The 24685-nt window shown below is 34.0% G+C and overlaps 1 protein-coding gene across 4 annotated transcripts in view; it reads left to right on the top strand.

Annotated features, from left to right (window-relative positions):
- The window catches only part of TLL1 (tolloid like 1), a 227574-nt gene that overhangs the window by 141732 nt on the left and 61157 nt on the right, over positions 1–24685 (top strand). For 3 of the 4 annotated variants that reach the window (XM_050791802.1, XM_050791804.1, XM_050791803.1), the window contains 3 exons: positions 6670–6785; positions 20790–20892; positions 23473–23589. In XM_050791802.1, the coding sequence (XP_050647759.1) occupies positions 6670–6785; positions 20790–20892; positions 23473–23589 (336 nt within the window). The remainder of the gene's footprint in view (positions 1–6669; positions 6786–20789; positions 20893–23472; positions 23590–24685) is intronic. The other variant, XM_050791805.1, reaches the window with a different exon arrangement.

Here is a 24685-nt window from a genome sequence, read left to right as displayed (position 1 = left end):
CTCAAAGAACGTAAAACAGAACTGCTACTCAACCCAGCAACCCCATTACTGTGTATATATCCAAAAGAAAGTAAATTGTTCTGCCAAAAGAGCACATGCATTCTCACGTTTGTCGCTGCACTATTTACAATAGCAAACTCATGGAATCAATCTAGGTGTCCATCAATGATGGGTTGGATTTTTAAAAATATGGTACCTATAGACCTGGAATACTAGGCAGTCATAAAAAAAGAATGAAATCATGTCGTTTTTAGCCACATGGATGGAACTGGAGGCCATAATCCTAAATCAACTAACACAGGCACAGAAAAGCAAATACTACATGTCCTCATTTATAAGTGGGAGCTAAATATTGAGCACACATGAGCATAAACATGGAAACAAGAGACACTGTGGGCTACTAGATGGGAAAGGGTGGGAGGCAGCAAGGGTTGAAAAATTACCAACTAGGTTCTATGCTCACTACCTGAGTGCAATATGCCTATGCAACTATTTTATACATATACTATTTATATCTAAAATAAAAGTTGAAATTAAAAAATGAAAGACCTGCTGGCAAATGAAGCCAGTAAAATATATTTGGTTACTTTTAATGCCAGCTTTTTTTTTCTCATCAGTTTTTGCTCCCAGCTTTATTAGATCTGCATTTTACGGCACTGTTTTGTAGAGGTTAATCTTGAAAAAAATACTGACCTGGTAAAGAGTATAGTTAGCTATACAAGACTGTGGGTTTTATGGTCTGTGATAAGTGGGGCCTTGAGTCCAAAAGGGCAAGTTTCTCACAGAAAGACTATAAATACTGCTAAATGATATATAAATTTTTTAATGTATCAGAAGAGTGATGGCATTAAAATGTATCTATTTTAATTTTCCTTAAAATAATACTATCATTTTGTGAAATTTATAGCTGATAAATACCTTGTAATCTATTCTTATATTTATTTATATATGCCAAAAATATAAATTAGGTTGGTATATGAAACCACATTAGGTATTGTACAGTCAATGCATACTCATTATGAAAAAGCTAAATACAGAAATAAGGTTAGATTTTGAAGGGGATAGTATGAGGAGATGTTTCCTTCAGTTTGCAGTTGCTTTCATTGCTATTTCTTGCTCTTGGCTTTAGAGACAGCAGAGTGAAGTCTCTTTATGCATTGTGTGTTAAGAAAGAATATGATCCCTTAGAGCTCTGGCACTCTACTACTATAAGATGCCCTCATTCATTGCCAGATCATGTAGCCACAAGCGGCGTGGGAAAGGAAGGTAGAGCTGCTTGACATTGGGATTGAACAGGTTTCTGGACACTGCTTCCAAAAGACAAATCCTTTGTCTTTATGATGGTTTCCAAGCCTTTCAAGCATGAAGACATTTTAAAGGACACCTAGTAGCTAATGCTACTTGCCTGTCTTTGCAATCCTTTGTATTCCATATACTGTGAAGACAACAGAAGTCCACATGGGGAGGAGAATGGCTATTATTACAACACTTCATCTTCCCATTAACCCAATAATTAGCAGTTTATTTGGAAGGAGGTGATTTCTAAGGTACATGAGTGGTAACGTATTTTCTCTTGTCTTAAATGATTATTTGTTCTCATCTTTTCTCTCTTTTGGGGTCTCCTTTTTCTATGATTCTCATTTTCTAAATGCATTGTCCTCCACTTTTCCCTACTCATAGGATTACTTTCCCTTCTTATTACTAAGATGCTTAATTTAGCTACTCTTTTGTCTTTGTCTGCTTTTTGTCTTAATTTAGTTTTTCTATAATCCCATGATCTTTTGCTTATAACTACTTAGTATTTAGACCAACTATTGGCCCTCCTGTTCTCTCAGTAAGTCTTCCTTAACTATGTCAAGTAACATAGTGAAAATTTTAAAAGTATAACATAAATTGATAATCCAAGGGATTTTGAGGATTAGAATCTCTATCATTATGTAAAAGTGTTGCCTATTCCCACAGGAACATATGTACCACCTATGTTCCCAAATAAACAAGTGTTTCTACTTTTAATAAGAAACAATACTTGTATGGAATGTACATATCTATGGATGCACATTTATGTGGAGGCTGTAGGGTGGAAGGCCAGTTTCAACATGCATGGAGTTTGAATGCATTGTTTTAAACACTTGCTTCATTTAATTTAGCATTAAAATGAATTAAAGCTTCTTTTCAATTACTTAAATCATAATTACTTATATTTTGAGAGAATTCTCCTAGATTCCAAATAGAATATATTTTATATAGCTGCTTTTGTATATATGATTCATGGCTAAAATATATTGCCAAGATGCAAAAAAATGCATTTAGCTATTCCTTTTAATTTATTGATGGATCTGTTTATTCATCTACCCAGCAGACATTCCCTCAATTAGTGAATGGTAGCCAGGGTCATCCAACAGCACAAGCCAGAACTGTGGGGAACATTGTTGCCTCCTTCCTCCCTCTGCTTCTCCCCTGATACTTAATGAGTTCCTGGGTTATTACTATTATTTTTGCCTTTTTTTTTTTTTTTTTGAGACGGAGTCTCACTCTGTCACCAGGCTGGAGTATAGTGGTATGCTCTCGGCTCACTGCAAGCTCCATCTCCCGGGTTCAAGAAATTCTTATGCTTCAGGCTCCCGAGTAGCTGGGACTACAGGTGTGTGCCACCATACCCAGCTAAATTTTGTATTTTTAATAGAGACGAGGTTTCACCATGTTGGCCAGTATGGTCTTGATCTCTTGACCTCATGATCCACCCGCCTCGGCCTCCTAAAGTACTGGGATTACAGGCGTGAGCCACCGCACCTGTTCTATTTTTGCCCTCTTAGTATCTCACATTCCTGTAGTGAATCCCTTGTCTAGGTGGCATCCTCTCTTTTCTGGACGACTCTTTGGCCTCTTGCCTTTATTTTTATATCCTATCTGTTCTCCAGCTATGCTGCTTGTTGTCTGGGCTGCATACTGGATGAGAAAAGCTTCCTGGAGTTGCTTCGTTTTAAAGGATAGTTTGGGCTTGGCTATGCAGTTATAACAGAAATGTATTTTTAAATGTTCTAGTAATTTATCTCTTTTAATATTTGCTTATTTAAACATAATTTTAAACCAAAATTGTATTTATGATATTTAAAATGGAAAGGAACTATGGATTTATGAATTGTTTAAATTAACCAACTACTAAGTTGATTCAACATATTTTTATTTCTTTCTTTGCCCTAAAGATTCCTTTTTTTTTTTTCCCCCGAGATGGAGTGTTGCTCTGTCACCCAGGTTGGAGTGCAGTGATGCAATATTGACTTACTCCAACCTCCGCCTCCTGGGTTCAAGTGATTCCTGCCTCAGCCTCCCAAGAAGCTGGGATTAAAAGTGCCTGCCACCACCACGTCTGGCTAATTTTTGTATTTTTAATAGAGACGGGGTTTCATCATGTTGGCCAGGCTGGTCTCGAACTCCTGACCTCAGGTGATCAGCCCGCCTTGGCCTCCCAAAGTTCTGAGACTACAGGCATGAGCCACTGTGCCCAGCCAAGTTTATCTGTTTCTTTGGAGATTTACCTAATACAAATTATTGTGTGTCTACTTACGTTATCATTACCCTTAGTAAAATTATATAAATGTGTTCCTGCCGAATATGGAGAAGGGGAAGTTTTCAACCTTTGAGATATGATGGGAGCTATAGACATTAGACAGCAAAAATATTTGCAGATCAATATGGAGACAGCTATGAAAGTAACCATGTAGGCCGGGCGCAGTGGCTCACGCCTGTAATCCCGGCACTTTGGGAGGCGGGCGGATCACGAGGTCAGAAGATCGAGAGCATCCTGGCTAACACGGTGAAACTCTGTCTCTACTAAAAATACAAAAAGTTTGCCGGGCGTCGTGGCGGGCATCTGTAGTCCCAGCTACTTGGGAGGCTGAGGCAGGAGAACGGTGTGAACCCAGGAGGCGGAGCTTGCAGTGAGCCGAGATCGTGCCACTGCACTCCAGCCTGGGCGACAGAGCGAGACTCTGTCTCAAAACAAAAACAACAACAACAACAAAAACGAAACAAAAAAGTAGCCACGTAATTAAAAGAATGAGAGTTTATTACAATAATTCCTTAACAACACACAATCTAAGTGGTGTTTCCACAATTCAAACACAATTTTGTATGCTAGAAGGAACATACGTATGGATTAATTTAAAAGTGAGATGATTCACATGATAAAAGGTTTTATAAGCTTAACTTCTCAGTTGTTTTGTTTTAAATTTCTTGTGATTAGAGCATTCGTATGCCTCTTTATATTAATCGTCCTTTATGCTTTTATTTTCCCTAATATTATTGCAGAAGTAGTTGTATTGCACACACATTATTACTCTCACAAGAAACACCATTATGAAGTTTATATTATCGTGATAGCCATTTTACAGAAGAGAAAACCGGGGTAAAGCTTTTGAGCTTTGCATGTGGTAATGTAATTAACAAGTGAAGTGACAATGACAGCATTTAAACATGTCATCTTGACCAGAAGCAGTGGCTCACGCCTTTAACCCCAGCACTTTGGGAGGTCGAGGCAGGCGGACCACCTGAGGTCAGGAGTTCGAGACCAGCCTGTCCAACATGGTGAAACTCCATCTCTTCTAAAAATACAAAAATTAGCTGGGAGTGTTGGTGCATGCCTGTAATCCCAGCTATTCTTGAGGCTGAGGCAAGAGAATCACTTGAACCTGGGCGGTGGAGGTTGCAGTGAGCTGAGATTGAGCCACTGCACCCCAGCGTGGGTGACAAATTGAGACTCTTTCCCCAAAATAAAAAAAAAAAAACTTATGTCATCTCATCCACTCACCTTGCTGTCAATGAACAGTCTAAACATTTGGACTTAGTAGTGTCCACTTTTTTTTTTTTTTTTTTGCTAATTTTCCTTTAGTTTTTTAAATAATAAAGTTTGACTTTTATATCTGAGAATAAATCAACAAATTCTGAAACATGTAGTAGGGGTCAGCTAGCCTGGGACAATCACATTTATTGAAGAAAATTCACAAGTAATTACCACAACTTGAATGAACATGTTTCTACTTCTTGCATTATAATCAAACACTGTATTATCGACTTATTAATTTTTAGTGTATGTTGTATTTTGTTTAGCATGTGTTTATCTCTTAATCAGAACAGTATTGTATGCATACATTTATGGATTAAGTATATGTAATTTATTTAATTGCACTTGAAGAAATTCAATACTGGCATTCTCTGTGGCTTAGTGGGGTTTTAAATTGTTACAGAATTTATTTTTAAACTGCTGTTAATTATAGGTTTTTTTTTTTTATAGAAACACACTCAACTCCCAAATAATTGTTTAGCATTTAACTGATCCTACTTAGAAGCACATTGTTTGCATTAATGAAATCTTAATACATTTTCATTTTTCTAAGACTTCTTTTAACCTTACATTTATCAAGTGCCTTGGATGATTTATAGAACAGTGCGGATTTATGTATTCTTGACCTTGAGCTTTTTAATTTTGTCCTAAAGTTGCTTTTGTCTCTCTGTTCATCAGACTAAACATTACTCCTACTTTAAATTTATTGTGTTGTACAAACATAATACCTATTTTTCTGAATATTTATATCATATCTATTTTTAGAGCTCTATGCTTTGTTTTCATATTCACTATCTTTCTTTATTTAACACAAGCTATACAGATCCATTTATAATTTATTAAGAAGTTGATGAGATGAGAGTTCACTTGCTGGTAGCTAAGGCCTTGTAATATGATAATAGCTCCGTTTTGATTGCAGTGTCCTTCAGAGGGAAGGAACCGTTCTTTCAAATTGTTAAGTGAAGGTATAAAGAGTACTGGCTGCAGTGGAGGAATTATTCTTAAGTTAAGGATACTTCAAGCAGCCTAGGTTCGTGGCACATAGCATGTCTTGCAAGAGCAACAGGGAAGCCCATTATAGGATGGTGCTGACAATTGGCCTTGGATGAACACAGATCCTCATGCTGCGCAGCTAATAATTTGCTATTTCAAATGACTGAAAATTGGTTCCAGGGAATTAGACAAGCTTAGCAAGAGGAAAATACACAAATTGCTTTTTTTTTTTTTTTTTTAATTTAACCTCAACTGAGAAAAGTAAATAAATGTTTGCATCTTTTTGGAAAATTTGAATCTTCCATGATGTTTATATATATTTTTTCTTATTTTGAAAAAAAAGTTTATTGTGTTTGACATTTTGATATTATCTTTGCTGACTACTCATTAGTTATTACTTAATATTTTTAAAATTTGATATGGTATTCACTTACACTTAGCCTCAATTTAAATCAAATATATTAGTGAAATGTTTCATGTGGTCCCAGAGCCATGTCATCCAGGTATCACTGGCCTGAATCTGAACATGAGCGTGCTTTAGAGTGGCTACTGGCTCCTTGGAAATGAATAAGAAAGGTTTCCATGAAGAAGAATTTTATGAATGTCACATTATTTATCTTATAATCGTATTCGGTGATTCGTCATAGGGATGCCATTAAATATACTGGAATTCCAGTAAGGGACATAAAAAGAAATTTACTAAGAAAGGAAACATCTTCTATAAAATACAAACATTTAGTCTTGTCTAATACTAAAAAAACCCTTCAAGGCTTTATTTATGATATTCATGTCTTTTATGCAAATTAACCAATGATCTTATATTTTTTTCCTTTCAGCATGTGGAGAAACCCTACAAGAATCCAATGGCAACCTTTCCTCTCCAGGATTTCCCAATGGCTACCCTTCTTACACACACTGCATCTGGAGAGTTTCTGTGACCCCAGGGGAGAAGGTAGTTTATACTGTCAAGCCCACTATTTTACTCTCATATAAGTACAAAGGTTCATCATCCTTCAAACATAAATTTGCTTTTTCCTTTATTCTTGTTTGATTTTTCAAATAGACTAAAAAGTTCAGAAAATTCATAATGGGAATTTCTTAAACTCCAGGAATTTTTTTGAAATATGTAATTTAAAAATTTTTAATGCAATAGGAGGGTTGAAATAATACATATTATATTCTCAGACACAAATGAAATTGTGGTAAAAATCAGTATCAGAAAGACGCTTAGAAAAATCCCCATATATTTTAAAATTTAAAAACATATATCTAGATGTCCAGTTCAACCAGGAAAAGTTATAATGAAAATTGTAAACTATTTTCAACTGTAATATCAGAAAAATATTGAATACCAACCCTGTAAAATGCAAATAGAGTAGTACTTAGTTGAAAGAAAATTCACAGACTTAAATACTTATGTTAGGAAATATGAAATTCAGACCCCAAACTAATGAGCCTAGATGACCATATGAAGAGGTTAGAAAAAGAGCAATAAAATAAAAGATATTTTAAAAGTAAATAGTAAAAGATAAAGTTAATAACATGAAAACAACATATGATAGGCAGTATGAACAAAGTTCATAGTTTGAATTGATTTAAAAAAAAAAAAGAAAAAGGAAATGGGTCAGGCGAGGTGGTTCACGCCTATAATCCCAGCACTTTGGGAGGCTAAGGTGAGTGGGTCACTCGAGGTCAGGAGTTCGAGACCAACCTGGCCAACATGGTGAAACACCATCTCTACTAAAAATACAAAAATTAGCCTGACGTGGTGGCACACAGCTGTAATCCCACCTATTCAAGGGGCTGAGGCAGGAGAATCACTTGAACCCCGACGGGGAGGGTGCAGTGAGCTGAAATCCCACCACGGCTCTCCAGCCTGGGTAACACAGCAAGACTCTGTCAAAAACAAAAGCAAGGCCGGGCGCGGTGGCTCACGCCTATAATTCCAACACTTTGGGAGGCCGAGGCGGGTGGATCACCTGAGGTCAGGAGTTTGAGACCAGCCTGGCCAACATGGAGAAGCCCTGTCTCTACAAAAAATATAAAAATTAGCTGGGCGTGTTAGCACGAGCCTGTAATCCCAGCTTCTCAGAGGCCGAGGCAGGAGAATCGCTTGAACCCAGTAGGCGGAGGTTTCGGTGAGCCTAGATAGTGCTATTGCACTCCAGCCTGGATGATAAGAGTGAAACTCTTGTCTCAAAAAAAAAAAAAAAAAAAAAAAAAATAGACAAGAACAAACCCCAGGGAAAAAGATGAAAACATGTTTGATAAAGAAAGATGAAGACTAATAGAGAAAACACAATTATCTAACATTTGGGGAAAAAATTTAAAAGATTATTAGAACCATACAGTCTTTAGACAACAAAATCAGAATAAAAGAATCTTTTGAACATGACATCAATAACTTAAAAACAATGAATAAAATGGGCAAATTTCTTTAAAATATTACAACTAAGTTCTTATTCAAGAAGAAATTAAAAAGTATTTACAATAGCAAAGACATGGAATGAAGCTAGATGCCCATTGATGGTGGATTGGATGAAGAAAATATGGTACATACACACCATGGAATATTATGCAACCACAAAAAAAGAATGAACTCATGTCCTTGTAGCAACATAGATGGAGCTAAAGGCCATAATCCTAAATGAATCAATGCAGGGATGGAAATTTAAATACCACAAGGTCTCATTTATAAGTGGGAGCTAAACATTGAGCACCTATAGACTCAAACATGGGAATAAAAGACACTGAAGGCCACTAGGTGGGGGAGCCTGGAAAGGAGGAATGGGTTGAAAAACGACCTGTGGGTAGTTTGTACTTTGTCTTTGTTTCTTATTTGCCTGGAAGAACTTAAGTACTCTCATTAGCTGTGGTGGTCATGCAATTGCAATTTTTTTTTAAAGTTTGATGTTCTTGATGATAACTGAATGGTAAGAGGAGATAATCATGCCTATGGAGTTGTCCAGATTTTTGTAATATTCACAGTGGAAACTCTGAATGAAACATTTATGTAACATAAATAATTTTTAGATGCAAAAAGTTACAACTGACTTGGAATACATGAATGCATGCATAGTTCTTGATATAGTTATTTTTAATTTAAAAAGTATAAGTCTTTCGTAATATGGTTATACGTGTTGATCATTTTTTATTTAAGTTCTTTTAATAAGAGTCAGAAAATATATTATGAAGGTCATTCTTACAAAATCACTGAAGAGTGAACTTCAAAAGATACAAATTTTGAGAACAAGTTTAAAGTATACATGATTCTAAAAAGAAAACCTCATAGAATATGAAACGTTTGGGAACAAGATTAATCGAATTAAATTGTTTCATAACAGCAAGTTAATATCTGGGAAAAGCATTTCTCCTGTCCAATTCCAAAACTCTCACCATTAGCATTCAGAGTTAATTTATTTTTCTTGTATGTGCGATTATCTATAAAACTATATTTCCAAAAATATTGTAAATAGGAAGAAAAAATCTATCATATTATCTATTATTTTTCTTAATATTATTTATGATGATTAGTGAATAAATTAGAGTGTTATAAGAATCTAGTGAGCAATTTTAACTCATTTTAGTCCTTGTGTATTTATTATTTTCTTATTTTCTTTCTCCTAATATTTGGTTTCATTCTGCTGGGAATTTAACTCATTAATTTCAAGCATCTTTTATTTTCCAAAGTAAACACTGAAGGCTGTAATTTTCCCCTCAGAACTACTTTACCTGAATACCACCAGCTTAAAATAGAGAATTTGTTATGCTTCAATTCTACTTTTTTCTGTTACTATTATTTTTTCTTAACCCACATATTTTTTTCAGTAATGTCTTTTTCTTCTTTGCAAACATTATTTTTTCAATCATCCTTTTCTTATTTATCCCTCCTTGAGTCACCTTTAGGTAAAGCGCTATCCTTGTGTGTCAGTTTTTGCAATAGCTTCAGGCTGATAGGACCTTCAGAGTGACTAGTATTCATAAGACTAATCTTTGCTTTAAAAATATGTTTTGTGCAATGGTTGGGTGCATTCATCTTAATTGTGATGGTCATATATTCTGTATATTATTGTTTTGTCTGTTTATCGGATATTTACAAATATTTGTCACTATGGTAGATTTGTTCATTGCTCTTTATAGCCTTTTTAATTTTTGTTTTATATATGTTTATGCTATATCATTTTATACTCATGTTTACAATATTTTATCCTCTGATGTATTAAACTATTATCACTGTATAATGAATTTCTTTATTTCTAGAGATGGTTCAGGTTAACACTCTATTTTGTCTATTATTAATAAAGCTGTACTTTATTATATTATAAAGTTCTATAATTATCTTTTAATTAATATATTTGTCAGGTATATCTTTGTCCTGCTCTAGACATCTAGACATTCAATCATTTCCAACCTTTTGTTTCAGGTATCTAATTCAGTTTATTTTTATTTAATCAGTGGATGGCAGGTTTTGTCTTTAATTACAGTGCTTATTGTAGTTCTATTTATTGTGAGTATTGGTGTGTTTTAGGCAGTATACAGTCCAGTTTATTTTTTGTTTAATCCATGATGGCAAGTTTTGTCTTTAGTCAGAATGCTCACTGCAGTTCTATTTATGGTAACTATTGGTGTGTTTTTATTTCTTATTTGCATTTTAATACATCCTTTTTTTTGTTCTCCCCCTTTGCCTTCTTATGCATTGAATTACGTTTTGTTTTTTTCTCATTTCATATTTTTCTCTCTACTAGTTTGAAAGTTTTAAACGTATACTCTATCATTTAGTACTCTCTTTCTACCAGCTTTCTTTCTTAATCAAGTTATATTTCATTTGTATCTTTAGCCTCTTCCCAATTCAAGAAAGGATCTTATCCCAATTCAAAAAAGGATCTTAAAACATATAAGATTATTCCCTTTTTGTAAGATATTGGTTTGCATGTTTGTTGATACCTTTTTTAAATCACACAAATGAGATACTGTTGCTTTTTGCACTTTACATTAGTTTTACATGTGCAAATACTAGCATGGATTTTTATTATTTATTGTGGTAAAATAAACTACAATATTATTGTGGTAAAAACTACATAGCATAAAATTTGCCATCTTACCCATTTTTAGGTGTACAGTTCAGTATGTTAAGTATATTCACATTGTTGTGAAACAGATCTCCAGAGCTTTTTCATCTTGCAAAACTGCAACTCTATACTCATTAAACCAAACAAATACCTTTCCCCCATCCCTTTGCGCCTGGCAATCATCATTCTACTTTCTGTTTCTGTGAATTTGAGAAACCTCATATGATTGGAATCATAGATCTGTCCCTTTGTGACTGGATTATCTCACTTAGCATAATGCCCTCAAGGTTCATCCATGTGACATGATTTATTTTTTAATAAATAAATTATTAAAATTATAATGAATAATATTCTGCTGTATGAATACACCACATTTTCTTTATCCTTTCACTCATTGGTAGACATTTAGGTTGCTTCTACCTCTTGGCTATTGTGAATAGTGCTGATATGAATGATATGAACCAGGGATTGCAAATATCTCTCAGAGACTCTGTTTTCAATTATTTTGATTATCTATCCAGAAGTGAGGTTGCTGGATCATACAGTAGTTCTATGCTTAATTTTTTGAATAACCTTTATACTCTTTTCCATAGTCATTGCATTATTTCAAAGTCCTCGCTAAGAGTGCAAAGGGGTTCCAATTTCTTTCCATCCTCACCAACACTTGTTATTTTCTGTTGTTTTGATAGTAGCCATCCTACTGGGTGTCAGGTAATATCTCATTATGATTTTGACTTGAATTTTTCTGATGACTAGTGAACATCTTCTAGTGATAACTTGAGCATCTTTTTGTGTGCTTAATAGCCATTTGTATATCGCCTTTGTAGAAACGTTTATTCAAGTCTTTTGCCTATGTTTAAATCAGATTATTTGATTTTATCTTTCAACTGTAGAAGTTTTTATATATTCTGGTTATTAAGCACTTGTTAGAGATATGATTTTCACATATTTCCTCCTCTTTCACAGGTTGTATTTTCACTCTGTTGATTGTATCCTCTGATGAATATAAGTTATAAATTTGATGTCATACTACTTGTCTACTTTTAGTTTTATTGTCTGTGCTTTTGGCGTCATAGCCAAGAAATCATAGCCATATGTAATGACATGAAGTTTCTACCCTATATTTTCTTCTATGAGTTCTATAGTTTTCCAGTCTTATATTTAGGTCTTTAATCAATATTGTGTTAATCTTTTAATGGTGTAAGATAGGGTCAAACTCCATTCTTGTACATGTGGATGTCCAGTTTCTTCAACACCATTTGTTAAAGATGTGCTAAATGTTTTTATTCAGCATTCCTGCTCATGTTTCTGACTTCCATTATGGCTTATTTTGGTCCTGCCTATAGCTTACATTATAGATTTTTTTAAATTAACATTTTGTTTTTTTCTGTTTGAAAATGTGGATTTTTTTACTTGAATTTATAAAAGTATAGTTTCACTGGATATAGTTGGCTGCACATTTTCCTTTGTTGTAAATAAAGCTTGCAAAAATAACTTCATTTCAAACATTTTTGATGTACAATTTTGCACATTAAAGTTATCAAAAGAGATTTAACGAGCACTAAAAATTTAATAAGTTAATACCCATATAAAATGAATGAACAAAGAATTACTCATAAAATGAAGCTGCTTAAGATGATTTCTCAAGGCAGTTTTCCCAAATTCTTGGATACCTCTCATGTAGTAAAATGTATCTTAAACGTATTATAAATCAATGTGAAGTCTATTCATTTATTTTTTAAACAAGTAAAATTCTGAAAGTCACATCTCATACAATCCAAAAAAACAGAACTATATACAGCTCATTATATGAATATAAACACATGGCTGTTATATAAATAAGTTAAATCAAGCTGTATCATTTATAAATTTTATAGATTATGGCAATTGCAAGGTCTGTTTTTTTTTTTTTTTTTTTTTTTTTTTTTGAGATGGAGCCTTGCTCTGTCACCAAGGCTGGAGTGTAATGGCATGATCTCAGCTCACTGCAACTTTCACTTCTCAGTTCAAGCAATTCTTGTGCCTCAGCCTCCTGAGTAGCTGGAATTACAGGCGTGCACCACCTCACGTGGCTAATTTTTGTATTTTTAGTAAGGACAGGGTTTCACCATGTTGTCCAGGCTGGTCTTGAACTTCTGAGCTCAAGCGATACACCTGCCTTGGCCTCCCAAAGTTCTGGGCTTACAGGCATGAGCCACCATGCCTGGCCTTACGTTCTTTTGATTCCAGTAATATGAGAGTATTTCAATGTTATAAAATATGTTAATTTGAAAAGTAATAGGTCAAAATTTAACAAAAACCTGTCTCAAAATTTCCACAAATACTGAATGAATTAGAATTCAATGTATGTTTGATGATAAAGAATTGAATAATTAAGAGTAGAAGGAATTTTTAAAAAATACAATAAATAGAAAAAATCTAGTATTTCTTGAGTGCCTACACTATACTAGGTGCTGTGCCAAGCTTCTCTAATCTTCTCAGCATCCTACTGAGGTTAGTACTCGAATTATCTTCATATTACAAAGAAATTGAAGTTGTGAAAGGCTTGAGTAACCTATCTAACATCACACAAGTGGCATCTGACATTTGGCGGAGCTAGTTTATTAATTTTTTCTTTAGTAATAGAGAATGTGTTTTCTTTTCTCTAAAATCAAAATAATCAACCAAAAATTGCTTAATTTAATACTAGAGGTATTCAAATAAAAACAAATACATTAAAATATAACATATTTTAGAAAACTAGAAACTTTGCTGTGGGACTAAAATAAATGGAATAACACATCATGAACTGAAATGTAAAAGTGTAGTATTATAAATTATCAGTTCTTGTCAAATTAACATATAATAATTCCAAATTAAATTCCAATAGATTTTTGTTTTGTACCAGGTCAAATTTTTCTAGAGTTTATCTTAAAAATAAAATAGTTGGAAAATTCACAAACAATGGTAATGTGGGGGAGTGGATTGCACTATCAGAAAAACATTATGAAGCCTCAGTAATTCAAATTCTGTGGCAATGTCAAAAAAGTCTTCTGTATAAATGGACAAACTGAAAAGACCAGAATTATGCCTGAGGGCATAGAAGACTTCTGTCATATACTTGTAAGGATCATTTTTCAAACAAATTGGGAAAATGGATTTTCTCAGTAAATAATACTTAAATCATTTTAAAGGATATGTGAAAAATTAAACAACTTTTACTTCATATTGCATATTTTTCTAAAGAAAACAGTGCTTTATTTTCTTTCTGAAAAAGGTATGTTGAATACATGAGTTTAAAATAAGAAAATTTAAAATAACTTGTTCAGATTATCCACATAAAATTGTTTTTATAAAAATACAAAAAGCACAAATAAAAATGAAAACGAAGACTATTATAACACATAAGGTTGAGGGACCGTTGGGTCATTCATATGTAAAGAGCTGTTATAAACTGATAAGATGCACCCCACAGCAGAAAATGACTGAGAAAGTAGAAAATTCAGTGAAGTATCAGCGCAAGTAGATATTTAATTAGTATATCAAGTTCTTTAATCTTATTCTTTATCAGAGAAATGCTATTTGAACTAACAATAATTTGGCATGTTTCACCTGTCATATTGGTAAAGATGGAATTGAATGTTAACATCAAGTGATCATAAAGATATGCAACTTCTCAAAGTAAAAATTACAATAACCTTTCAGAAGGACATTGAGCAATTTGTATTATACTTTACAAAATGTACCTGCACTTTTGCCCAGATATTTATCCTAGAGCAATTATCTGAGTGTGTGCAAAGGTAGCTGATTATTATAATAGTGAAAATTGGAAACAAAATAAATTTTGAAAACTTAAAGGAAACTCTGATTTGAGAAAATGTTTACAATATATTATGAAATATTTAAGGCAAATCAAAAGGTAGTGGCATGAGAAGTTCTGTATTTTAAATTATGTACATTAGAGACAAATTTATGGAAGAATATATAACAAAATAATGCTTATCTCTACTTGCTGAGTTTGCAAATAGTTTTTATGTCTTCTTTGTTCCTTTAAAAAATTATCTGCAATAAGCATATGTTATTTTGGGCAAGAGAAAAATATTCTCTTTAGTAAATATGGTCATTGTTCGGCAATAATGTGAATGTACTTAATGTGCAGAACTGTACACATAAATATGGTTAAAATGGTAACTTTTAAATGGTGCACACATATTATACCACAATTTAAAAATAAGGGTTTCAGTTCACATGCATATCTTTCTCAGATTGAGCCTTCCAAGGTACAGAGAGATTTCTGTTCAATCTAAGGCTATTCTTCATGTCACGTGGTTCATGCTGGCAACAATCCAGAATGTGCAGCTAAGAGGGTAGCTGTGTTGAGCTGATAGAAGGGCACAGTATTGATTCTTGCATCCTTTAAAATTGACTAACCTTTGAACAAGGTCAGTCAATACTATGTCTTGAATAGACTTAATATTTTCTATTTTCCTGTATAACCCATTTAGAAGCTATTGATTATTTTTTGCAGATATTTCTTTGTAATCACTCATCTGTGATTTACAAATATGGAGTCAATTCACAATAGTATATTTATATTGCCAAAGACATTGCTTCAATTTAGCAATTACTGCATAAATACATTCTTATTCTATTAAAATAGATGTATCTTTTGATGTGTGAAATAAATTCTTGCTATTATAAACTTATAACCTAGTAATATAATGGTTCAACTTTGAAAAATAACTGAAAAAAGAAAATACAATTTATCACGGACTTTAGGAAAGCTCAGATCTTGTTGGAAGATCCATGCATGACTGAAGAGATGGTAGCATTCCATAAAGATTTTGAGCGACATGAAGAATTTCAAGGAACAAGGAAGGGGAAAGTAGAATCCACATAGAATTATGTTCACTTTAAGTAAAGGAATGGGAATAGAGCTGAGATTGGAATACTTTGTCAGAGCACAATAGCAAGAAGTTAGGGATGAGTGGGATGAAGCTTATGTGCTTGAGATCATGAAAGATGAGGCAGCAAAGTTGGGTTATTACTAGAGTCATTGATTCCAAAACCCTGATGGGAAGCAAACTCTATTGAGATTACCGTGGCCATAAAGTATATGATGAAATGGAGAAGAGTAAAATTAAAAGCCAAAGTACATCTTGTGAAACTATTACATTATATTCAGAAAAGAAGTACAGCCAGCATTGATGGCGAAAGAGGAAAAAGACGGGATATTATAGAATATCATCTATGGAATTTGACAATTAACTAGATGTAGGAGTGCAGTGGGAATTTAGGAAAAACAAGTCTTAGTCCATTAATGCCCCTATAACAAAGCACCTCAGACTGAGTAATTTACAGACAATAGAGATTTATTTCCCAGTCACAGAGGTAGAGGCTGAGAAGCCCAAGGTCAAGGTGTCTGTAGATTCAGGTATCTGGTTAGTTCTCACTTTCTACTTCTTGCATTTTCACTTGGCTGAAGGGTTGGAAGGGACAAAGGGATAAAAGGATAAACTTGTTTCCTCAAGCCCTTTTATAAGGGCACTCATCTCATTTCTAGGGGCAGAGCCCTCCTGGCTTAATCAGCTTCCGGTGGCCTCTTCTTAACACCATCACTTTGGGATTTAATTTCTAACATATGAATTTTGGAGGTACATACACATTCAAACCATAAGGAGAGGTATAAATAATGTTCTGATGAATAGTGAGTGATGATTCATCAAAATTTCAAAGTCAGATGTTATCACATAGGTTTAAGCAGAAAAAATATTTTAATAGAATAATTTGACTCCTGGTTTCCACCTGTCATCAAACTGATGTTTGTATGTTTCAGAGCATAGATAGAATAAGGAAATGGAGTAATACTTTATTTTATGTATTTTTTCAGGGTTTATATTGTGAGGAATGTCTGAATATATACCATGAAATAGTAATATGTAAGAATCTTAATAGTGCTTTGGGATTACCTGAGTATTTTTCTCCACATCATTCAACTAAAGTCTTGCGAGTTAATTCTGGTGAGATAAGCCTGATATGGTGACCTCCTGTTTACAGCAGTAAGATTCGTTCAACCTCAGAATGTTTAAGTAAACCAGCAAACTGAGAAGTTAGAACTTGAACTCAGGTCTTCTGACTCCCAATCAAGAATAGCTTCCAGATGTAGAAAAAGTTGTATTTTTTTTCCCTATAACATGATACAATTTCAGAGCTGAACAAAACCTTAATGATCAGTTATTTCAGAGACTGGCAAACATTTCTGGAAATAACATACAGTAAATATACTTGTTTTGCAGGCTACACAGTATTTGTCACAAATACTGATTGCTAACACTGTAGCATTGAAGCAGACATAAACAACGTGTGGTAAAGGAATGGTTCCGATAGAACTTTTACAGAAACAGGCTTCAGGCAGAATTTGATCCATGGGTTATAGTTTATTGGTCCCTGATTTACTCTCTCTGAGCCTTATTTCTGAAGAAAGAAAAATATTGTCACTCTAGAAAGTTTATTAGACTTGTCCAGGTTTCTTCTGGCCGTAGCATAGCAATCTATTTAATCTTGCTGCTTTTTTGATCTAATTGGCAAGGTTTGCCTATTAGATCAAATTCTCTAATTTTATAATTATAAGGACATTCTCTATCCTCAGCCTTATAAAGTATGGTGCAAATATTATGCTAATTGGCCTTTTTGTGGTGCTCATGGAATTTGTTTAGGTAGTCAATAGTATCTTAATTGTGCTGAAAAAAGTTCATTGATTATATATATCTTTCTCTGGAGACTCGCAGACATACAGTCCCTTGAAATGTTGATCTGCCTTTCTTCAGGATTCTTCACTCTGCAGCATCGGAAAACAAAGTCTTTAATAAGCACAATTGGCAGCAATGGCATCTATTCAATGTTGCAACTTAGACTCCTAACAGATCACAGGAAATCTTAAAATTGTTCCCTCGATCTCATACTCCAAGGGAGCTATAATTAATTTTGAGTTGTTAAGTATTAAGTCAAAAATAAAATATTTATAAAGTTGTGTTTTGTATTTTTCATTTGATCATTCTTTGGGGAAAGACGCGATATATTTACATAAAATGACATAATGCAAAACAACCAGATATTTTCCAAGTGTGTTTGATTTGTTATTCAAGTACGAATCCTGCTAGCAACCTTAGTCGAAGGCCAGAATTTTATGTCTATAGTCAGAGCCCTATGATTTGATTTTAGAAAACCTATCTTTATTACATTTTCTGCTTTTAGAGGGCTCTGTGTTTTATGTTAATGTCAGGCCAGTTATGTTCCTCCACGGTGCGTGGTGTTTAAACCAGAAGATTAAAAACAAGTTAGAAAAATTTTCTGCTTAGAGTTATCCCCATCCAACTGTGTGTGTGAGTGTGTGTGTGTGTGTTTGTGCATGTGTTTCAAGAGATCAAATATTAACTATTTCTTTGCAATCCAAACACACTTTTTAATTTTGAATGAAACTGATAATACACATACTTCTAATTTAGCTTTTCTTTTCCTCATGAAGAAGGCAGTAGAAGCTATCTGCATGTCATTATAAAACTACTCTTTCAATCTAAGAAGGAAGCCAGAATGTGAGCCTTGGGGGAGTCTCTGTTTGTGTCTATATTCAAGTTTTGCTGTCTCTGCTATAATAAATGAGTTCTTATATAATCATATAGAGTTGAAATCTTGGTGGTTGCTATAGGGAAAATATAAAATGAAAAGTAGTATCAGGCAGTGATAGTATTCTCCGTTTGGAGCAGACTTAAAGTAAACACAAAGTTAAAGGCAAAAACCAGATATTATTTCCTACTTATATCCTGAATATAGTCTAATGTTACATTGGTATTTAGAGATGTAGGAGAAAATATTTTGGGAAGTTTATAAAAATAAATGAGATACTAAAGCATTTTGAAAATCAAGTGTTGAGGATTATTGGGAAAAAATGATCAATGCTTTGCCTTTGGATATTTTGAAAATTTTTGTAAACATTTAAAAAATGGAACCTTACAATGAGGTGAAGACAAAGAAAAACAGAAAAAGATAAACTGCAAAGAAAGAAGATAAAAATAAATGAACAATTCTATTAAAACCAACTTATGGCCAAGCGCAGTGGCTCACACCTGTAATCCCAGTGCTTTGGGAGGCCAAGGCTGATGGGTCACCTGAGGTCAGGAGTTCAAGACCAGCCTGGCTAACATGGCAAAACTCCATCTCTACTAAAAATACAAAAATTAGCTGGATGTGGTTGTAGGTGCCTGTAATCCCAGCTACTCAGGAGGCTGAGGGATGAGAATCACCTGAATCCGGGAGGCAGAGGTTGTGGTAAGCTGATATTGCTCCACTGCACTCCAGTCTGGGCGACAAGAGCGAAACTCCGTCTGCAATGAAAAGAAAAAAACCAAAAACTTATTCCACAACTTAATGTACTACATTTTTAAAAATTACATCCCTATTTTCTTATCCTTGGCAGATTTCTTTCTTTGTTACTAGGAAAGTACATGTTAGTTTATATGGATATTTGAAACCAACTTTAGTGTACAGTTTCATCACTGATCACTGTGGTACCTAGATATGAGATGCCATGAGAAATATTTGTAGTTATCCTGTGTCACTTGGGAAAGAAGTAAGTTCATTCAGCATTGATTTGCAGTAATTAGTGCTTACCTTTGTGTTAAATATTGTGTTCAAGAAAGGGGAGAAGCATATACTTTCCAGCACAGAATTGGTAATACTTTTCTGGAATATGGATTCAGTATTATGTTTTTATTTTCCTTTTTTCTTTCCTTCCTCCTTCTCTCCTTTTCTTTCTTATTTTTTCTTCCTTTCTTTGTTATTCATTGAGACTTCTTTTACATTCAGCCTTTTGTATTTTCACAAAAGGGATTTTTGAATATTGCTACAAACTATAGTTTTGTAGTAGGAGCATTTCAAATACTCATAATTTGTTGCTTTTGACCAAAGTCCATCATAATTTCTAGAGTAGAGAACGGGCATACTATGAGCCGTAAGCATCTCAGATGTTTTAAGTAGAATAGAGTTAGAATGAGTTTTTGAATGTGAAAAAAAAAATCCAAATGAATTTCATTGCATCAGATAAGCACATTTCTCGTGTAAGTTTGGCTTTACTTTTGGTGTAATCAAGTAAGAAAAAAAGAGTTGTTGGAAAAGTAAAGTCCTTTTATAAAGCAGTAAGAAAGTCGTCTTTCCTAGAATTGTCTCTTGAGTTATCTTTACACAACAGCATCATTTTGAAACAAAGCACAAAATAAGGGTTATGTACAAGATGCTCTAGATTGAAAGGTCTTTGTATATACATCTTTGGATCTAGAGAAACATAGTGACATCAGCCTTTGATTATCATTAGATGGATAAATTCTAATTCTAGGACTGTATTTAAAACATTTCAACATACACAATGATATTATATGTTCTGGGAATGTGGCACACGGGGGTTATTTTTAACGTAATTATAGATGTCTGACTGGTCGTCTTTGAAATAAATTATTTTTAAAAAAGGCTTTCATGGAAAAGTTAGAATTCTTCATGGTTCAAGTCATGTTTATCATGGGAAAATTCAAAATAAACTATTTGAATAAAAATTCGTTTGCTTTACAATTGTCCAGATTAACTTTACAGAAACTTTTTGTTAATTGCTAAAATATCTAGTTTGTTCAACTACTCATATTGTACTTCTCCTGTCATTGTAAAACAGTTAAAGAAAATGGGAAAACATGGTTTCGAGGTGTTGGTTCAGAAAAAAAAATTAGGATAATTATAATACAGGAAAAGAATTAGCTGTACATGCATTTTTACTGTAGACCAGGGTTCCTTACCTCTAGGAATCAAATCACTATATGTAGATACAATCATTTTTACTCTGTGGGTTGTTTACCTCCATTTTGCAGATTGTTTTAAATTTTACAACGATGGATCTTTACAAGAGTAGTTTGTGCTGGTATGACTACATTGAAGTAAGAGATGGGTACTGGAGAAAATCACCTCTCCTTGGTAAGATATCTTTTCCATCTTATGTTGCTATGTATTAATTCTGTCCTGTCCAAAGAAAACCAACTGATTCTCTCGAGTCATCTTAGAGTTAAAAATGTGTGTGACTAACATTATTTTTATGTTAATTATACTTTTTTCAACCATACCAAAAATACTCGAAGACAAATGGATAAATACATTCACTGATCAACTAATTTGAGCTAGCTTAAGTTATGAGGTGGCCGCTAGGATTTGAACATAATGATTGAGAATAGCTTTCTCATGTATTGTGCCTATCATGAGTACTCATCGCAATGTTTCTGTATTTTTGCTTTAAGAATCAGTTTCAACTTAAAAAAAAAAAACTAATTTGGGGTGTACATGTTGTGTGTTTGTGTGTTTTGTTTTTGTTTTGTTGCTAAGCCAGTGGTGTAAACTGTTAGGTACATGTTTGGTAGCTGGCTTCCTATGTCAAGCATATTAACTCTTATTATATTATAGATGTCACAATTTTGCTTCTCAGAGAGTTTTCTGTGGCTGAGAAGAGACATTTGCAGTTTGTGTCATAAACTATAGTCAGATTTGGTGCTCATGAAAGTCTGCTGCCAACATTTAACCACAGACCACACTATTAACTTGCATAGGCAGTTTACTGTTGCCCTCTGTTTTACTCAAAGGTGAGAGCTGTTTGGAGCATGCAGGCATCCACTCTATAACTCTATATTGATCTTTTTCTGAGATTGTAACTTTTTCTTTACTCTTAGAAGTAGTTTTGCTCAGTCGAATTGATGAACTGTGCAGCTCTTTTAACATCTAACACCTACTGAATGGGCACAATTGTATTAAAAGTGACAGCAGCCACAGTAAATCCAAGAGATCTGTAGAAATGTTTAAAAATAAAGAATTGAACGAATGTGGTAAGTCAGATTGAGGAAAACATTGTCTTCTATATTTAGTTTCTTAGCCTAGATAAGGCAATTTTTTACATATGTATGCACAGGCCAAAGAAAATATTTCATTAAATTCATATTAGAGAAACAAACCTAGAGCTAAAATTCTGAACAACACTTCTTTTTAGAGCACCATCAGCATTACATGGCTCAATGTATAATGGACCACCAGAGTGAGGCAGTGTAATCATGGTTTTTATGTGAAAAGCTTTCTCTACCGTTTCTTCTAAGACCTTGCTCCAAAAAGTGCAGCACTTAGATTGGTAGCATCAAAATCATCTGGAAAATTGTTAGAATTGTAGAAACTTGGCTCCCACTCTATATCCTCTGAATTAGGGTTTGCATTTGAATAGATTTCCTAGAAATTCAGATGCACATTATAGTTTAAAACATACTGCTCTGTGTTACCTGCCTCTAATTTGCTTTGCAATTTAGGAAAATATGTCTTCACCTGTTAGCTGTTAGCATGAACTTGCTTTATGCAAGTTGGCTACCATTTTTCATACACTAAAACTATGTATGCCATTTCCAGAGACACATAAGAATGGATAACATTGTAATATGTTTGTAGAATTGTTGCATGTGCTTTATCATATTTAAGCATTTTGTGATCATGTGAAAGCTTAGAGCATAGAGGCAGAAGTAAGCATAAATATTTGTGGAAAGATGGGGAAGAAAGGAAGGAATGACAGGTATTATATTCCTTTGCTGTAATTCATATTTCTGGATACAGAATTAGAAGACATGCTCAAGTCTTCTGATAGTATTTGTTATTCTGCCTATAACACCACAGATTATAGCTTTGTGATGACATGGAATGCGTGCAGTGATAAAAGATACCAAGAGCGGCCTCAGGGTTTTCCTAAGGAGTTGCTATTGAACCTGGGTGAATTAAGAACTCCCCTCCGAGCCAAGAGCACACTCTTTCTTTCTTTCTTTGTTGGAAATGGAATCTTGCTTTGTCACCAGGCTAGAGTGCAGTGTTGCCATCTTGACTCACTGCAACCTCTGCCTCCCAGGTTCGAGTGATTCTCCTGCCTCAGCCTCCCAAGTAGCTGGGACTACAGGCACGCACCACCATGACCAGCTAATTTTTGTATTTTTAATAGAGACGAGGTTTCACCATATTGTCTAGGATGGTCTTGAGCTCTTGACTTCGTGATCTACCTACCTCAGCCTCCCAAAGTGCTGGGATTACAGGCATGAGCCACTGTGCCTGACTGAGAGCACATTCTTAACCAAGTCATTTCCCTGCTATTGGCCAGGTTGACAATTTGAAACCACTTTCTTAGGGTGCCTTGAACCTTTTTTCTATTTCCCCTTAAATAATATACCCCACCTTAATGCATCATTTGACCTTTTTCAAATATTGTTTTTGAGTAACTATCTTACTTCTACATATGGTAACAATACTGACATCAGTCAGTTACTCTGAGGCTGATAGTCAAATGCTTTATAAATGTATATGAAAAGACTGTTTTGTTTATCTACCATTAGTAAGTAAATATTAAGGCATAGTTGTGGCTGCAATCACTTGGAATGGAAATGTGAACCAAATCAGTGTTTACATATTATTTGTGGCTAGTACGAAAAGAACGTAGAATATAGAGTCCTATTTAGGAGTTTCTCTTTATTCTTTTATTTCTTTTAGGTAGATTCTGTGGGGACAAAGTGCCTGAAGTTCTTACTTCTACAGACAGCAGAATGTGGATTGAGTTTCGTAGCAGCAGTAATTGGGTAGGAAAAGGCTTTGCAGCTGTCTATGAAGGCAAGTCACATTGAATTTTAGAGAGTAGTTCATCTTATACCTCAACAGAAATGTTCATTTCTTAATTTCGTTACAATGACATTATTACCATATTTTAAAATTATGAATTTTTCTGAATCTGTGTTATATTCATACAGATAATTTTAATAAAAATACTCAGTAAATTTAATTGCAAGAATAACCTGTTTTCTAGTATCAGTGATGTAATAATATCTAAATGTGTTCAGGATGTGTGGAGAAAAAAGCAAATGGCACAAGCATTCTTAAAGTTTCATTGTTTCTTGATAGTTTTAAAACATTATGAAGAAATTATCATTTTCCTTTGTACTGATTTTGTGTCTGTTTGGTCCCTGTATTCCTGAAATACTTTTTATTAGAGGAAATTGCACAGAAAGTAATTGTGGCGATTTCTGGGGCATGCTTTATCTAAATAAGAAAGTCAGCATTTGAGGAAGGACTTATAAAATGCTTTGTTTTATCCTTCTCTAAAACAATAAACTGGCATTGTGCTTTCTTGGCTTTAAAACCAAGCTCCTTTCTTGCCAGGTTGTGGGTGGAGGAGACACTTCCTAGTACAGCAGTTTATGTAATTTTGAAGACAGAAGATTTCTGCTTCCCTTAAACTTTTAAGTAAATGGAAGCATTTTGTTTTAAGGATTAACTGCCTAGTAGTGAAGAGGATTATTTGGAGGGAGTCACAGACGCTGCGCGCATGACACTAACTCACTGCCAGAGACCCAGTGAGTTCTGTTCAGGATGAGACTCCTGTTTTGATGAGCTCTTTTACCTGCAGTCGAAAGACCAAAGGAAGCAGCTCAGAGAATCACAGAACAAACTCACAGAGAATAAATTCACAAAGCCACTAAAGGTTTTTAAAGGTTAAAAAATACCTTTTGGTTAAGATAGGATTAAAATTTATTTATTCCTTGACCATTATCTAATATTTGTAGTTATTTGACTAGGTTTTTTTTTTTTTTTTTTTTTTTTTTTTTTTTTTTTTTTTTACCATATAAATATTTACTACATTACAATCAGTCAACTTTGATTTTTATAGCCTGGTCTTTATGTACTGAACTACAGGAGCTGAACTTCAATG

This window comes from Macaca thibetana, chromosome 5, assembly GCF_024542745.1.
Source record: "Macaca thibetana thibetana isolate TM-01 chromosome 5, ASM2454274v1, whole genome shotgun sequence".
Lineage (NCBI taxonomy): Eukaryota > Metazoa > Chordata > Mammalia > Primates > Cercopithecidae > Macaca > Macaca thibetana.
Note: the sequence above shows the minus strand (reverse complement) of the source record. Positions and strands in the feature narration are given on the sequence as shown.